Source organism: Mirounga leonina, unplaced genomic scaffold (genome assembly GCF_011800145.1).
Source record: "Mirounga leonina isolate KUSES-001 unplaced genomic scaffold, KU_Mleo_1.0 Mir_93, whole genome shotgun sequence".
In the NCBI taxonomy this organism is placed as follows: domain Eukaryota; kingdom Metazoa; phylum Chordata; class Mammalia; order Carnivora; family Phocidae; genus Mirounga; species Mirounga leonina.
Window position 1 is genome coordinate 17,531,251 of NW_023270854.1, and position 18,737 is coordinate 17,549,987.

The following is an 18,737-nucleotide window of genomic DNA, read 5'->3' on the forward strand; positions in this document are numbered from 1 at the left end:
TTCAGATATAACCTATCCTAACCTTAACCTTGTTGGAGAAATTGAAGCCCAGAGAGTTTGCGGCACTTGCTGAATGCTGCATAACTTATGGCAGGGCCTAAATTCCATATGGGATCCCTGGCTCCAAATGTGTGTGTTTGTTTTCATTCTTCCATATGGTGACACTAAAGTGATCCCCTTTGTGACTCACCACATGTAACGTCATATGGAATCTGTACAAGGACAAGGTTGCGATAGGTCATCTCTAGTGTTTTAATGGATTAAGAATAAGGCAGTCTTTACAGGGCATCCCTAATCTTTTGTGGTTGATAACATGGTTGACAGATTGTTGATTATAAGATGTGCCTTGCATCCTGTGAGAGGTAATGAAGTTTCAATCTTACTAAGCCGAGCAACTTTATTGTTCTTTATGAAACTACAATGGGATGCAATAGGAGAAGGATGCTTAATCCTTTCCATGAAAAGAGAAAGAAGCCAACTGAGCCATGGTCAATGAATGAAAGCAGTTTATTTGACATTAATTGCAGAATTTACAGCACTACCATTTAATGATAGGAATAAAAATAGAAATAATCCAGTGTAAGCAATGTTGTGGACAAAACATCAGGGTGGGAAATGAGCAAAATTGAAAATGCAGTTAACATTCAAAGAAATCTTCCAAAGGACTGGGAGCTTATCAAGGGGTGAGCAGCCCCTTGATAATGGTGTGTGATCCTCATCCCCACCAGGATTTCAGGGCGGTCACTGAACATATACCCTGTTGACCATCCCTGGAACATCTTTCAGCACAGTCTGACTTAACATATCTGAGATGGGGTGAAATCTGTGTTATAATATGCTTTGGAAATACAGCTCGGGGTATAAAGAAAATAAGAATGTGGATTAACTAGTGTGTGGGTTTTCTTTTTCAAAACAGAAGGGAGTGGCAAATTTTAGGGGTGTGTTTTCCTGATTTTAAATATACTTGGTGATGTCAAAGGGATTGACTAAAAATAAAGTTTAAAGCTTTCCTCTGTGATCTTCTTGGAGATAATATCTGAAAAACCAAGGAAATAAAACAAGAGGTGTGCATGTGACTCTTTGATCTCTTGTCATTTTGGAATCTGGATAGAGACCTATGAAAGGTAGTTGGGTTTCTCCTACAGGGCTGGGTTTCTGGAATAGCTGACCTAGAAGTCACGTGCCAGAGCATGGGCTCTGAACGAGTATGGGGGAGTATAATTAACCACTCTAGAGCCATTTTCCCATGGCTTCATAAGTCTCTTCTTTACATTTTAAAACTTTAAATAGAGCTGGGGCAAATTCTTCTCTCTTTTCCTCTTCCTCCCTTCCCTCATCTTAGTCACCTTTAAAACCATAAGGCAACCAACAGATTGCAAGAAAGGATTCAAGCCCCACAGGCCAGCATGTGAAATTAAAATGTGTTTTAATACCCCAAATTGACACATTTGAGGTCAGGGCCTAAAGTGAGAAAATAGCCAGGACTCACTCAACCCTGAGAACAAAAACCCATGAAAGAAAAGCTATTAGAACTTGTTCTCACTCACTTTGGTGGAAGGATAGTTTCTCTACTAACAATTCATTGACCAAGAAAGAATCTACTGTACCTGCACTAATAAAATGTTAATTTGGATAGAATTGTTAGAATAGGAAAGATGGAAAAAAGCGGCCAGGCTCTTTCTCTGCAGTCCAGGAAAATCAAAGGACGGAGAAGAGAACATAATTGAAATGTTGGTCAATCTCTAGTGATCTTTGTCCATGAAATTGTTTGGCATCCTAGACTGGGGGAGATAAGCCTGAACTGCCCTAGGATTGAGGGGGGAAAAATAAGATCTGGTGGTTGGAGATACGGATTAAAAGAAAAACCAGCACCAAGATTATGCCCACATCATCTCAGTCCCTGCCTGCCAAACTTAGATGTTATCATTTTTTTTAGTGTGAAAGTTGTCCTCCTGTTTCAGGAATTCCAATTTGGCAGACGTCTTACAACCTTGCATGGTAAAAAGTTTGCTGGCACCATTTAGACATAAAATGACATAGCAAAGGAAGGAAATAATATTCTGCCTTCAAGGAAGTATCTGTTAATGGTAAGACTACCGACCCAATAGCTAGTCTTTGAATACTTCACCTCTTCCTAGGTAGCATAATCCGAAAAAACCTTCACTTTCTTCCTAGGTAGTCATAATCTGAAAGTCACTTCACCTCCTTCCTAGGTAGTCATAATCCGAAAAAACTTTCCTAGAGGACAAACTGACTCTTAGGCTAAATGCCAAATTGAGTCAAAGCAAGGAAAGTGGGGAAACCCCAAGTTCTTTTTTTCAGTAGGACTTTCAAGAAGAAACAAAACAGGCATCACTAGGCCCTGTTCTTGGTTAACTAATAGCTGTGATTCAGCCTGTCCAACATGAAAGATCAATAGCATGAGCGATGTGCATGGCCCCCTCCCTCAGAGAAGAGCAAGGCTCAGAGAGGCAGTGGGTCTCCTTTTCCCTCTGGTATCCTTCCCGATCAAAGAACTGAGAATAGCTAAAATACAGATTAGAAACAAGACGACAGAAAAACCTATTCATACTTTTCTTTCTTTTCTAAATAATTGTCTATAAAAGTTATAGATGAAATAGCTAAACCAGGATGAAGGGGCAGAGTGGTAAGGGGGATTCTGGTTTGAAAGAGCCCCACTGGATTGTGGGGACCTGGATGCTTTGCCAGAGTCAAGATGGTAAAGCCAACCAGATGGTCCACCCATGGTCTTGGCTGGAAGAGCCCAGCCTGGGGAGAGATGAGTGCCTGGTGGGCCACCGAAGATTTGGAATTACTATTTTTTCTTCCTTGCCTTTCCTGTACAAATTGGGGTCTGCTTTCTGCTGGCATGTGCTCAAGGCCAAGGGATCTCAGAGAAGTGCTGGGGTCGAGAGAGAGTGAGAGAGTGAGAGAGTGAGAGAGAGAGAGAGGTTAGCAAGCTTGGGCCCAGCTCTCTTTAAAGTGACGCTCAGGGAGATCTCTTCCTAGTGCCCAAATCTACCTTCTGGCCCATGACCTTAATTTCCCAGGCTAGGCCCGTGTTCCCCCATGACAGCAGAAGCGAAATCCAGGCCAAGCTGAGGGAATTCCATAGTTCTTGGTGTCTCCAAGGAAAGGACATCCACTGGCACAAAGCATTGAGTAAAAACCCTTTAATAACAAAATAACATTCACGATGTAGCTACTTCAGTTGTCTGGAAAACTCAGCTTACACTTGATTCAACATATCACTTTCCACAAAAGTTTTTTTTTTTTTTTAAAAAAAAGGACATAAAATGGCATAACAAAATATACCTTGAGTTTCATAAGACAAGTCTTCTTGGCAAATCCTAGTGAGCCAGACCCATGCGTTGCTTGTAATAAAAAGAGCTGGGCACGCTCATGTCTCAGACACTCCTCTGTTTACTTTGGATCGAAAATGCATTTGAACTTTGTAGGTATTACAGTATCTGCATCAGGAGGAATAGTTTGTGGGTTTGCGAATGTGAGGAGAACTTCACCGAAACAAATTACCTGTTTGGTTTATTGCGGAAGAACATATAAAGCTTTCTGGAAGATCGAACACTATTACAGTCATTAACTGTCTTACAAAAGCCAACTTAAAATTCTGGTATCCATTCCCATCTTTGGCAAATTAATCAGGGGAAAAAATTAAAAATACTATATATTACATAGCGTTCATGATCACAACCTACTTTATAAGGCCAAATTAAAAAAAAATTGTTTCTATTATTAATGAAAGCGCATTCCCCAAAATTCTCATTGACCGTACTATGAATACTATACTGTCAGAGGTTTCTGATATTTTGCAGAGCAGACTGCTGCTTTCCCACCACTGTTTTCCAAACTGCACTCTCCTGTGCAGAAGAAGGGGTGCTGGGCAGTTGGTTTGGCTTTATGTCAAGCACATTGATGTGGGAAATCGGTATGAAACTTAAGAATGAGTTTCAGACCCCAAATGTAAGAAAGAACAAATTTGCCCAATCCGCTGCAACTGTAAAATACTTTTTGAGATAGAGAGGCCTCAGATAATTGGGAAGTTTAAACCAAGTTGGTTTTCCAAACCTGGAGTTCAAAACTTCTTATGCTCCCTTTAGGATAGGCGAAATCTTGTGGGGCGGGAAACGGGGTCACCTCTGATTTTCAAGAGCATGAGGGGACTGCACAGGGGATGTTTTGGGGAATGGCCATCGATTTTTGCCTAAATCACTGGAACAGTTGGTGGGGTTATCCAGGAGAAGGGACAAAAAAAGCCCAGAATAATTACTGATATTGGCGCCATTTGAGTTGCTATTTGAGAATTGACCTGTCCACCAAATACCAGAAGAAACTAAGCACAAGATGGCCATTCCCAAGCAGAGATCTCGGAGAAGCTAGGGCCGGATGGTTTCACATCTTCATATACATGGCCAGTTAGGTCTGAGATCATGAACATAAAGCCAAAGTGACTCCTTTTCGAGGAAATTAAAAATGCAGAGTTGAGTGGTTTTCTTCCATGCTTGTTTCCAAACCCCTCTCGAATACAGCGATGCTGCTGGGCTCTGAGGATCCCAATTTGTGGAATGCACGTTGGTAACTCAAACTTGGAATGACCTTTCTCCTCAAATTTGAACTCGATTCAAGTGGACTCATTTTGAAATCCCAACAGACGTAAAGGTATTTTTTTGAGGTGAGACATCTCCCAATAAAACCAGTATTACCAATGTCTGAGGCTGAACTGTGTACGTTTTCACAGTTTATACACGACTGTACCACAACGGCTAACATACGCTCGGCACCCATGCATAAATAAAGTCCATTGAACCAAAGGGGAAGAGCTAGTTCAAAATGAAAAATGTTGCTATTAAGACCACAATGCATCACACTGCTAAAGTTTTAGCCTCATGCATAAAATTATAGCACTGATTGGCAGTTGCTAATTATAATACTACACTGTTAACACAGAACAATTAATTGTTCAGACCAAGTAGCACAAATGTAGAAAATAAATTTTTTTTTCAACAGAGCAAATGAACACAGATTGTTTCTTCAGCAAAATATGAAACTGTAAACTTTGGGCTCATTCTGCAACTTTCCCCAATCCAGAATAAATAAAATCCAAAGGGCGGGGGGTGGGGGGGAGGAAAAGAACATACATTTTTTTTAAGCGCACCTTTTTGTCTATTACAAAAGCACAACCTAAAACGTATAAAGCTTTTTTTTCTTTTTTCTTTTTTTAAATCACAGTTACCAAAAGAAACAGTGAATAATTTATTACATACGCTATAATAACATTACTCTAAACACTATTATCTATGAGGTATATCTGAGAAAATTCGGTAAGGATTTGCGCGGTCTGCATTGCCAACATGCCCAGGTTCATATTAAAGCTTTGGAACCGTGAAAAACTAGAAAAGGGACAAGAACGGGGGAAGCAGAGGGAGGAGACAGAGAGAAAGAACCTTTGGTATTAGTACAAATCTTGTTCTTTGCAGGGCTGCATTGCAAAGCACCACAGTACATAAGCCCACCAATTTACGGTATGGAGGCCCAGTTGAAGCTGAGGTATTCACAGGAAGGATTAAAAAAAGCACAGAGGTCCAGACTGGCTAAATCGTTGCTTTGGTTCAAGCAAGGCACTCGTCCCGTGGTTATGTCACACTTTGCAAGTGAAGCATGAGGCTGAGGGGGGTTGCTGAGGAGGGGTCTGCCCATCGGGGATGTTTTCTGTGTTCAGGCTGTGATCGCTCCCTCTAGGTTCCCTCTTGTGGAGGCTTGGTGGGGGGGGAGGAAAGGTGGGGTTTGTTTTGCTCCTAGGGGTGCATTCTGTTACCCACCTAGCAGATCTTCTTTCTTATGTCTCCCAGGTATTCTGAAGATTCTATTTTTAATAGGAATTTGGGAAGAAAACCAAAGTCATTCGCTGTTTGGAAGGAAGGCCTTACAAGTTTGCCTTGTCTGGGGGGCGGGGGGAATGGAGCTTGGAGCTTGTTTGGACAAGACAGAACTTCCACCTATGTCTGTACTGGAAACTGCAGAAAGGTGTACGTGTCTCCTAGGCTGTCGATCTGGCTTCTAAATTCCTCTACTAGCTCGTCTTTTGATGCATGGGATGGTGCGTTGATTGGTCTTTTCCCTTCTTAGCTTCTTTTTCTAATGGTCTCTTAAAAAGCTCAAAGATGACTATAGTATGTGAAGTGAAAAATACTAGTGCTCAGTAAATACAGACTGGAGGTGGATCTTTGCATATGTCTAAAACCCATCTGGTCAAAAGCTGAGAATGATTCACTGGCTAACATACAAATCACTCTGATGAATGGATCTTAATAGTGATTTAATCATTTAATGGAATCAAAAGAAACTTACAGAAGACCAATTAATTTTATGAGTAAGAAGGGAAGAGAGAAGCAACTTTAAGTAATCATTTCTTAAAGTGGCCCATCCATTTCTCTGCAATTCTAGGGTCATCTTTCATTTACAATGAATAATCCTTAAGGACCCAAGGATGTAAGGCTTAAACTTCTCATAAATATAGAGCTGGCGTAGAAACAAAGTATCAACACCCACAAGTCAAGAGGAACAGGACAAAAGCTGAACAGCATCACTGTCCCATGTGCAGAGATCAAACTCCCTTTCTCTGATTAATAGGACCTAAAAATATTCGTAATAATGAAACTCAACAGACCAAGAAGGAACTTCTTCTTCTCACTGAATTAAATGTTTATATATGCAACACTGTAATGCAGAGATTCAACGGTGATCACATGGATCGATGCATACTTCCAGGGTAAAAACCCCTCTATGGGCTTGAATATTTCACGACTGGCCACCTTTCCAAGCAACTGATCCTATGTGACTATACGTTGAGCTTCTAACCAGACAGACTTGGAAATGCCCGTGGCTACTTCTACGGAGTGAAAATGTTAAGTGATAAGCCCCAGGCCCCACTCACTGCTAAAGGATGGCCAACTTCCCCTCTGCCAGCATGTGGCCCATCTCATGCAGAGGTAGCTCCGAGCAATGGGTACAGCACTGGGGCTTGTCTGGGCTTTGCCTCTAAACAGTTGTTTGACTTGGATAACTGTTTCACTCCTCCGGGCCTCTGGGGGTTGAACTAAATGATTTCTAAGGTCCCTTCCAGCTTCCACTCCTTGATTAGAATCTCTATGGTTCAGTACATTAGAAATCTTTACTGTGATAGCTCCAAGGGACAGAGGTCATGGCTAAGACTGAAGGCCACTTCCAACCAGTCTTCTTCACCAATTTGGAATTGGAATTTAAGGAGTCCCATTACAGCAGCATCTGAACTTGCATCCTGAACGTGTGCAGGGGACAGCGAACAAATGAGAGAAACACAGAAAATATCCCTTCCACATTAGCAGCCCCCGTCACGTAGATAATTACTTCTGTGGGGTATCTGAGCTGTGGTTGTAAATACCATATGTCAGAGAGAACAGTTAAAATTATAAAAGAGCACAAGCAAGATGCAGACCGCACAGAGAAAGAAATCTTTGGTATCTTTGGTGTCATCAACACGATTAAAATTACAAATGGAAAAAGTCAGTGAGGTAGCCTTCTTTGGTTCTCACTAGAAATAGAAAGTTTTTCCTTTTTTTCTGCTTTTTTTTTTTTTCCCTTTTTTGTTTTGTTGTTTTACACACACACACAGAGTTCATTCTTGGAAGCAGCTAGTGTAAGGGTTCCTCTCTTTTTGCTGTTATGATCTTTGAAATTTTATTTTTTTTCCAGTTTCTGCAAAGAAGCCCCGACATCCGGGCTGATGAAGCAGGGTCTCGACATGTGTTTTCTGAACACACAGGTTCGGGCTGAATAGTCTTTGCTCGTCCACAGACTTTGCTCTGTTGTTCTCACAGCAAACCAACTGCAGTGCTCTCTACTGTTTTAAATAAAAACTATAAACTATACAGTGCACCTTTCGTAGATGCTGAATAAGTTAAATAAATAAGTTACGATAGGAAGGCTCTGAGGGCCCCAATAATTAAAAGGTGACGTTTGCCTGGTACCAGGTGGGGCTGCAAACTTAAATTAAATAATTTAATAATCATTATTTAAACTATTTTCAAAGTTAATTCAAGAAGGAAAAATACCTTGACTTTCTTTTTTTTTTTTTTTGGTAACCTGTACTTCTTCCCTGTCTGTAACAGAATTTCACTGCTTTATAAAGCAAACCATCTTTCAAGAGAATTCTAAAAGAAATTTTGCATCTCTGATGCACCATTGGTCTATGTTTCGATAAATAAGCATGAGGAGTAAAATCAACCTAAGGTGACAAACTAATTACCAAAATCCTGTACATTTGTGTGCTAGAAACTAATTTAAATAAATTAATTACATTAATGGTACATAGCCTGTTGGGTCATAACCCAAAGAGACAAGGGGAAAAAAATGTTTCTTTTTAATGGTCTTCATTTTTTTTTTTTGATGGACAAAATGTATAGCCACTTTCGATAGTCTAAATGAAAATAAAGCAGGAAATCATAACCTCTAAAACCTCCTCACATTCATAAAGACCATTTCGATGTGACAAGCACAAAGAAAAAAATCCCCGTTTCCCCCTCTAGCTGGTGCAGCCCGCACGACACCACATCCCATTGTCTCAACCCTGGAAACCAGAGCCCACTTTTCTCCTATGAGTTTGCACTTCGCTATTTTTTTCTTTTTTCTTTTTCTTTTTTCTTTCTTGTCCTTTTCCAGGTCTTTGGATTTAGCTGTAGTTATGAGAGATCCAGAATAAAGCTATTCAACCGAAGTCATCAAGCATATGTGTCATTCTTACACAGATGATTAAACAAGAGCCAAGGTTTCTTGAAAGTTGAGTTTATCTTGGATGTGCCCAAATGAAAGTAATTCCAAGTGTACACCATGAAGATGCTGGGATACTTTTCTTTCCTGCGCTTAATTTTCAATGTTACAATAAAGAAAGCAATGTACATTGTAGAAGTCTCACATACATGTTAAGTGATCACTTGAACTCATTTATTGTAACAGAGGACGGTATATATGTATGGAAATGTCTGTACACAATGTCTGTGCACAGTCTGGACGCCCGTAAGTAATGTGTGTTGCTGTAAGGACAACTATGATGATACATGTCGAGAGATGCCTCTAAGTCCATATACATCCACACTGACGGACTGTATAAGCTTTCGGCAAACTTATCTACCAAGGTGTATGCTCTGTGAAATGTCTGCTGCTGGAGATGGAGCAGAGTGGAAGGCTTCCATGGAATGAACAGACCTGTAGCGATGTGTTCTTTTCCTATACACATTTTCTCCACTAAAAAGGTCTTAGCTGGTTGACTCCAGTCAACCAGACTCAAAAACCTGTAAGGACAGCTTGGGCTCTAGCTTTAACCTGTCTCAGACTGTCAGAGTCCTTTTTGTATCTGAGAACAATGTGGGAGTCATGCAAAATAGCCCATTGGCCTCAATTATAGGCTTTGTGTCTACCTATATACGTAAGGCCTTATATTATTTTAATAATTATTTTGGTATTTTATAACACATTCTGAGACTTTCTAAAACAAACCCTCCCCCCCCGCCCCCTCGGGAAGAAACAAATCATGGACAGAAATGGCCATTGGGGACAGCCATAAAGCCAATGTCATTAATTTATGAGACTTATACAACGAACCAACCCTTCTTCCTTTAGTAAGGATTTTGGGGCCTTATTTGAAAACTAGAATCTCCTGTTGTTTTAGAGGTGACTTGGTCTTAGCTAAATGTACAAAATTATTAAGCTATCCAGTCTTGCATGTGAATATTCGAAAGTTATAGACGCACCAGTTCTATCCCTTCCTTCTCTATCATTTCCTACTCACTCCTCCTGGTTAGGCTAACAAGTCCGAATCACCCAGCATCAGCAGCAACAACAACAAAAAAATCACCTCTGATCTGTTAAGAATAATGACAGTTATTTCCATAGGACTTGTGTTTGGGCTTTGGGGTCAACCTTAACTACATGTATCGCCTCTTTTTCTCAGCTTTTTAATATAGTTCATTCTTCGTCAACAACACTGGGACTCAGGCTGTTCTTTTTATATTTTTAAAAATTCCTGCTATACGACCTGCAGAAAATCTGAGTTCACCATAAAGGTATATTGTCAGGACACTTCGGTAATGGTAATCAGACACTTCAGTAATTCTACAAGCATTTTCAAAAGCGGGAAAGTGTCCCTGCCTGTACCAGGTGGTGGTGATTTTTTTTTTTTAATTTGTTCAACTTTAATTTACTGGCATTAAAAGATGTGTTCCCGGGCGCCTGGGTGGCTCAGTTGGTTAAGCGACTGCCTTCACTCAGGTCATGATCCTGGAGTCCCGGGATCGAGTCCTGCATCGGGCTCCCTGCTCGGCGGGGAGTCTGCTTCTCCCTCTGACCCTCCCCCCTCTCATGTGCTCTCTCATTCTCTCTCTCTCAAATAAATAAATAAAATCTTTAAAAAAAAAAAAAAAGATGTGTTCCCAGCACAGGTAAGATGAAATGACTGATCATCTAAAAGGTATTTACATTTAGCTTTCAAATACATTGTTTGAATTACAAAAATGCACATATATATGTATATATATGTATGTGTGTGTGTCAGATTTACCTTCCGAATTCTGATTTCATTTTAGCTAGAAATGAAAATTAGCTTAAATTTCCTAAGCCCACAATTGCCAAGAGCCTGTGGGAAAAGATGCAGAGGTGATGCTCTGATCTCTCCAGAGAAAGCGTCATGCTGAGTCCTTCATTCCTTTTTCTCTCCAGTACCTTTAAGTGGTATAACCCACCATTTTACATTTTGGAAAAGCCTTTGCATATCAGGGTTGAGTTTTATTGTTGTTGCTGTTTTCCTTTAAAAATGAAATAGACCGGCTCTTTTAAAAATCTTCCCGGAATGAAAGAATTATATCCCCAGTACCAAAATCACATTGAAAACAAAAGTAAAGCAAGCCTATTTCCCTATAGGAATAGAGAAAAGTTATTTTTCCACTCAATAGCCTTTAGATTTCTGTTGCCTCAAGAATGTGAATTTTGGTTCAGAACTGTCCCTTCACGCTGTCCCCTTTGTTGCTAATGGCTGAGGCGTGTCTGGAATTTTTCTTGGATTGAAGAAACAGATCCTCAAGTATAACCAAGTCCAAATGGTTATTTTCTCTGAAATTATTAACTTAAGTAAATTTTAAAAATGCTTGAGGAAACCCACTGGGTCAAATTTCATTACCTTTCAATTTCATTCAGGGTTTTTTTTTTTTTCTTTCAGATTTTTCACAAATTGAAATTCTGTAGGGCTTACAACTTTGATAATAACATAGGAATACACACATGTGTGTATTCATATGTGTTCATATATGTATGTAAATAATTTTCTAAAAGCAAGCACCTCTCTCTGGTATGACATTATCCAGTAAGAGACATTTAACAAAAGTCCTTGGAGGGAAGTTCTTGCCTTTTTTACATTAGGACGTCCTCCTCGGGTCACCGGGACCACCGAGGGGGTGGATGTGGCTACAACAGGTTTTATCGGTATTGAAATCTCAGGCCACAAAGGCAGCCTCTTTTGGTTTTGACATCTTCAGAGGGTGCCCGAACCCAAATGGTGAGGTTAGCGTGCCGAAGGATCACTAACCAAACCAAGCAGGCTTGCTCCCTCAATCCAATCTCCAGAACACTGGCCGCAAGTCACAAGGATCTCATGTAGAAATAGCCGGGCTGAAGTTCCTTTGCATCAACCCATAGGGAGCATTCCCCGGCTGAAGTATGCTCTTTTCTCAGTCGTTTGACAAAGGAGACAAGGGGTACGAGCAAGACACAAAAGGATACAGGGCAAAGTCCTGGGACATCCCGAGGTAGGATGAAATGCCAAAGCCACAGAGAGTCCATTCCTTCACAGCTCTGTGGGTGCTGGCCCTGCAAAGGGAGACCCCCATGGTGGGAGCCAGGAGGTGGCACCATGGACGACGGGGCTCTCAGGGGCAGGACGCTGGGATTGTCCCCAAATCCTGCTTTGTGTTTTCCCTCCAGGAGAGAGACAAGCCCCCAGTCGGTACCGCTGCCTCGTTCCAGCTCCAGTGTGGCTGCACACAGGCTTATATACCTCGGGAATTAGCCTCCGGGGGAAACCTGATCAGCCCATTGCGACAGGAGCTGGACTTCCCCTGTGAGAAGTCCCTTTGGTGGATCTGCTCCCTGAGGGGATCGGCAACACCCTGATGGGACAGGGTAGCTCCTGGAGGGCAGATTTCTGGGCTGGCCTCATTGCCACAGCTAGAGGGACTGGACCGCAGAGCCTTCCCAACAGTTACAGGAGACAAGCTCCCCACTGGTGGGCCAGGTCTCATGCACAGACCTCACTCGCCACCTTGACGGTGGTTGAGGCATGAGACTAGAGATGACCCCAAATACATATAAAACTCATTTGCACCACGAATCCATTTATCAACAGGTTCAATGTTGAAATGCTTGAATTTGACTTTCAACCTTTCCCGGGAATTTTCACAGAAATCTGAGTACTCCAAATCATCCATAGTGGAAAACGGACTCTGGGATGGCATGAGAAATGAGCGAGATTCGGAACTGAAGGCCTAATAGATGAAGCACTTGACCAAAACAAGACATGGATTTGGACAGCAAGAATTTGGGGTTATCACCAATGTCAAGTTGAATCTATATATGTATTCATATATTATATATATATCTCTTTCTTTAGAAATGCAACTTTACAGCTGATTTTTAAAAAGCTAATAGAAAAGTAGAAACTGGCAATTATTTTCACATGTTTCCCCCCACCCCCAAATGAAGCCGTTAGGATGTAGCAATCACATGAAAATGAGGCTGTTGATTCCTCTATAAACTCTTTGGTTCTGTGGTTCAGGAGACGCTGTGTCACCAAGACCGCTAACCCTGACCCTCACTCCCCTTCCCTCCCCTGATGCTGAGACTCTGAACATAGAAGGAACCAAGTCTACGGGATAAGCAAAGAACATTCAAGTGACATTATTCCCCGTACTCTGAGGAGTAGAGAGAATAATACTTCAGTATCCCAACATCTTAAACTTGGAGTCCATGGAACCTTCTGAGAGATTCCATGTTGGGGCAGAAAGCCGTAAAACAAAATTAGAGGGAAACAATAAAATCAAATCAATGACCCTTGCCTTTTGTTGCTCAGAAACAAAATTGATTACCTTTACACAGATCAATGACGCTATTAGTATTTTAGCCAGACAAGAGGAGATAATGAACTGAACAAAAGATGTGAGAAATCCTCATCTTTGGTATTGTAGCTGTTGAGGTTTCTGTTGCTCTGTTCCGTGTTCTTTTGAAAAACTGCATAGGCACAAATTAAAGACAATCTTCAACTTTAAGATTACCGCGTGAGTTGTCAAATGAGGCAGGAGCCGCCGAGGCTTTTCCTTCTATCTATTCCTGCCTCAACCCTTTCTTTAAAATCTGCTTCCAAAAAATGTCCCAAGAGGTCTGTTTAAACACAGTGTGTCTCGCTTTTTTGTTTTGGTTTGGTTTTTTTTGTTTTTGTTTTTTTTTCTGGCGTGCTTCCTTCTTGTTGGTGGTGATTTTCACTGATTTACGTATTTATTTATTTATTCATTTTAATGGAACAGTTTTGTTTGTTGCAGAAGTAGGTGCAGAAAAAGTTTCTTTGGTTTCGATTAAGTAATTCATAAAAAATTCAGTCTCAAGTGTCTGTAAAGAATCATTGCAGCGTTTGGCTTGCTTCGAACACCCCCATGGGGCTCACCTGGGGCCATTCACTGGTAAATATGCACATCGTGACCTTCGCAACCTCCCAGAGTTCTGTGGGCGCTCTTCTGCGTGCTGTGGGAAGGTGACAGCCAGGACCCAGAGCTGGCGTGGCAAAGCCACTCCCTGGGTGGCTTGGCTAGCCGGTCCGCTCAGCCCAATGGTGAGCCAAATGCAAGAGCTGAATGCCATTCGGAGTTGCAGAGGTTTTCTGATTTCTAAAAGTAATCACAGTATTTGTAGGCTAGAAAATGGCAAGTAATAAATGTCTTTGGTTTGCAGTATTCTGCTTCTTTGGTGTGCTGTGTTTTCTCCAGATTTACTCAGCTGTTTTGCAAGGATGATTCGACAATGGAAGAGATTGGGACTAGATGACCCTCATGAGTAACATGTATGGTGGTTTGAATTACTTCTTTTTTTTTTTTTCTTGCTAGAAAACACTGAAAAACATCCCTACCAATGGGATGGATGAAGAAACAACTGAAATCCGAAAGAATGAGAATGAATCATGTGGTAGTTACAATGCACAGTAGGAGGAGCCAGGTGACTAATAACCGAGAAGGATACATCAATGCTCTAAAAAAAATCCAGATCTTTTAAAATGCGGCATTTGCTCCATGTACCGTAACAGTTAAATTGGCCTCCTGAGTGTGCGTCTGCATTATGTACAAACAGAATTTGTAGCAAACTGCAAAATGTGCTTGAAACCATATTCCCAACGATTCCCTAATGACTTCACAATCAGCGTCTTGAAAATCCAGATGTGGTGAATCCAAAACCTTCCTTACTTCTCTGTTTATCTACGTTGTGCTTGATACGTTGAGCTCAAGAGAACTGATTTTTTTTTTTGATGGATCCAAGACCACGTGAGATTTCCAGGAGGTAAGGAAAAGAAAATTGTAAACTGGATCAACTTAAAGCTTTCGAAACCATTCAATGAAACGATGCCTGAGTTGGAAAAACAGGTTCTTGGATTTTTTTTTTTTTTCATTTCCGTGTTTAAAAGTTGTGCTCAGTAATTACCATTCTGATGTTTTTATGTTATGGCTGTGAGTTTTGGTGTACTGTGGTATGATGAGGCTAAGCGCTTGGATGAGGTCATTCTTGTTGCTAGAAGAATCTCTCATGGTAGCATCTTGGGAGCCCAAACTCAGAATCCTTACACAGGCAAATTCCCACCATGACACGTGGGAACTCTGACTGCAGCAGGGCCCAAAGTGGGACTGTTGACATCTGAAGGGATCCCAAGCTTGGCTGACACCACACTGAAATCACCTCGCTCCAGGAAGGCCCCTCATTTGGATTTCTGGGATGCTTAGCATGCTCAGAGGATGAGGTCCGGTTCAAAAAGATTAATTTTCAGCTTGCACTTGGACTCCGTAGCCATTAAAAACAAAACAAAACAAGAACACCTGGCCTATGATTACAGCTAGAATAGAAGTTTCTTTTCAAGAGAATTGTGCTTTCAAATCACCAGTGAAGGGCCCCAGCTAAGAATCCGGTGTCTTTTTCCTTTGTGTTTTCTTTTGTGTCGGTTGTCCTCATCTGGAGGTGACCTGTGCCCAACCGAGAGTCCTTCCATCACGCTTTGGTACAAGTGCTGGAGGTGGACGAGGAGCCCGCTGTGCTCAGATCATCCTGCCACTTCTCTAGGCTGCGGCGCCGGGCATTCATGAAGAAGTTGCTGACAGTCGTAAGCTCCAGGCCCAGCTGCTGGGAAATGGTGATCTGCATCTCTTTGGACGGCCGTTTGTTCTCCTTGAAGATGGCAAAGAGGGTTCGGCGTTGGAGGTCGGTGAACACCAGGCGGGATTTCTTCTGGGAATTGTTCCTGTCTTTGTTTGGTTCTTGCTCTTTGCGTTTGCACGCTTGAAGGGAAAGAGAAGAAGGAGCGAGTCAGTACGAGTGTGAGAAGCAGCCCCCCCGAGAAGGTGAGCCATGGAAAACATTGACAGAGTCATACAAGGGGATGTAAACCGTTAAACTTTATTGTGCGAATTGCTCAGCTGTCAATAACCAGCCTTCCCAGTTTGGCTCCGGGTGATGGAAGGCGCCAGTGAGTGGAGAAGGGAGGAAGGGTGAGAAAGGCCGGGCGGCTCTGCGCCGTCTGGTTTTAAACCAGTGGCAGCCCCCTGCCTCCCAGCACCCCCTGAAAATTCTTCATCTCTGAAATCAGGCACCAGGAAGGGAGAGATGACTCTGGGTTCCCAGCGGGAGCCTGGGCAGGCAGTTCCTCTTTCATACTCAGCTTCTAGAAGTGTTTACAGCCGAGCTGAAATGACATTGTGGAGTCAAAACTTAAAAGTGCATCATTTTTTTCCAAAATCAAAGCTTCTACCCATGTGATCCAAAAAATTGTTAACAGAATGAAATTAGAAGTGACAGAACGATGGTATCATCCCAACCCAAGTCCCCTTCTTCCAGACTTTTGAAGAATTAAGGAAAAAACAGAACAAAACCAAAACAAGGAGGGAAAGGCCGGAAGAAGCTGGTTGAGCCCACTCCAGCTTGGATAGTCTGAAGCCAGTACAAGAGGACGAGGGCTGGGGGTGGCAGGAGCAGCCCGAACTAGGGGGGACTTTAATTTATGCACCACTACCTCTGCCTTACCCTGCAAGTTCCCAGAAGCAGGGAGCAGGTCTGTGTAATATTCCCAACTGGCCCGTTTGGGAGCCGTGGACATAATGGAATACTTGGGATGCCGAGGTCGCGTGATGCCTGGACTATTTCTGGGGGTCTGTACACTTCACAGACCGATTTGGGTCTCAGAAAAGAGACTCGTAAGGGTGAAATAACATGGGGCATACAAATCAGGAATGGAAACATGAGAACCCCTGTTCAAGTCACTGGAAAGGAAGCCCAGCTCCCCCAGGGGCGTCGTGCAGCATCAACAGAGCTAACACGGGAAAGGCAAGGAGGGAGCAGAGACGCTCCTTCCCGAATCAAACCCTACCTGACGTTCTGGGCCCAGGTTGGACATTCCTTTGTACTGGACTGACACTCCCCCCGAGTGAGCAGTTTGGGTGCTGCCTGGATGTCTTCCCACACTTCTCAAAGCCCCGGTTTGCCAGTTTCCCGTCTGAGCCGTGGGTCAGGGCGTGACCTTCTGCAGGGAGCATCTTATGCAGGGGAGCTGTTACCGTTGGAGTATTGGGGCGGGGGGAGATAGCCTTCCAACTGATGGGTCTTACAGTTTAACCTGAGGACCAGCATGCAGAGAGAAGATCTTGTGGACGCTGAACTGCCCCCCACCTAACTGGCTGTCCTCCCTGGTGGGTGCTCTCTGCCATAAAGGAGTCACTCCTGAAATACAGAAAAAGTGAGGACACTTTGCTTTGCTAAACGTTTTCTCCCTGATCTTTTCCTTCTTCTTTTTTAAAAGTAAAAGGAATCACAGTACCTTTGAAAATGAAACACACACACCCATCCCCATACACATACGCCGATGAAAGCAATTTGTTTCCACCTGAAAACCCATTCTCTTGGAGGGTCGGACTCTCCCAGAGAAGGCGTGCTTCCAGGGCGACGGAAGCTCAGGCAGAAAGGCCGAGATGCTCCACACCTGTTCACTCCTCACGGCGCGTCCCACTAAAGGCGGTCTCCTTGCTCATCCCTGCGCGAGGATCTTCCATTTCTGTTGGATTCTGTACGCTTACCACACCCTTATCTTCAGACTCACTGTCTCTTGTCTGATTGCCTGTCTTCCTCAACAGTGCTTCTCAACTCAGGCACAGGGATCCCTGGAGACTCTGGGGCAGGCAGCCTGGGCAGGGCCTGAGAACCTGCATTTCTAATGAGCTCCCAGGTGATACCAGTGCTGCTGGTCCATATGCCTCAACTGACTCCCAAGCATACACCTGACTTCCAAATTCTCCGAGGAGCACTTTGATGGAAAGGAGAGCTCTGGAACCAGGCAAGCCTGGATTCACAGCCGGGCTCCTTTTCCTACAGGGCCTTGGGACCTCGGCAGATCGCTTCACCCCTCGGAGCCCGTGTTCCCCATCCAATGGAAGTAACGGTGCTGACCTGCAGAGGTACAAGAGAGCATGGACAAGCGCTCCCTTCCCTCTCTCTGCATTTCCCCAGGACCCTGAGGTAGATAAGCCGGCAGAATTGTCTTCATTTTAAAATGAAATAAATTGAGACCTAGATTGGGTAAGTCATCAACCTTGGAATGAGGTCCCATTCCAAGTCTGCTGCGGACCCAGGGTAAGAAGAATCCAGTCCTTCCCTCTCTCCATCTTCCCTCCTTCCTTCTTTCCTTTCTTAAGATTACTTATTTATTTGAGAGAGAGAGAGTGAGAGAGAGCACAAGTTGGGGGCAGGGAGAGGGAGGAGCAGGCTTTACGGTGAGCAGGGAGCCCGATGCGAGGCTTGATCCCAGAACCCAGGGATCATGACCTGAGCCGAAGGCATACGCTTAACCGACTGAGCCGCCCAGGCACCCCTCTCTCCATCTTTCTCATCTATAGAAACGGCATCCATGCTGTTGTCACATCTGAGGGGATCTGTTCGCAGGGCAGCCTCTAGGGCTTCACCCCCAGAGATTCTGGTTTTTTACAAACCTCCTTGGGCCCTCCTGAGACATGGGAACCAGCATGCTTGCCTATATTGTCACTTCAGGTCCCAGACTATTGTCCCCACCGCAGCCTCCTGGGACACCTGGTGCCAAGCCTTCATCAGGAGGATTCTGTGTAAACAGTGGTGCATGGTAATCTCCTGATAACAAAATCTGGGCCAATATCCTCTACAAACATTGGCTTGCCTCCTGCCTTGTTTCCTCTTTTGGTCTTCCCTGGTGTCCCAGGTGCGTGACTTCAACCGTGAGTGTGGGAGGGTGTAGAGAGGAAGGGGGACAGGAATGAGTAAGTTCTGTGAGGCAGATACAGGCCGCAGTCATCCTGGAACCGTACTTCCCCTTGACACCTGGTCCCTGCAAGGCACCTGCCCATCTCGCACCACAACTGCATCCTCGTCAC

General features: G+C 43.3%; 1 protein-coding gene across 1 annotated transcript in view; it reads right to left on the reverse strand.

Moving 5' to 3' along the window:
• Positions 1 to 14,192: 14,192 nt before the first annotated feature.
• ONECUT2 (one cut homeobox 2) overlaps positions 14,193 to 18,737 on the reverse strand; it is a 43,555-nt gene continuing 39,010 nt past the window's right edge. Inside the window, exon 2 of the mRNA XM_034995911.1 lies at positions 14,193 to 15,626. Within this exon, the coding sequence (XP_034851802.1) occupies positions 15,340 to 15,626 (287 nt within the window). The 3' untranslated portion in view covers positions 14,193 to 15,339. The remainder of the gene's footprint in view (positions 15,627 to 18,737) is intronic.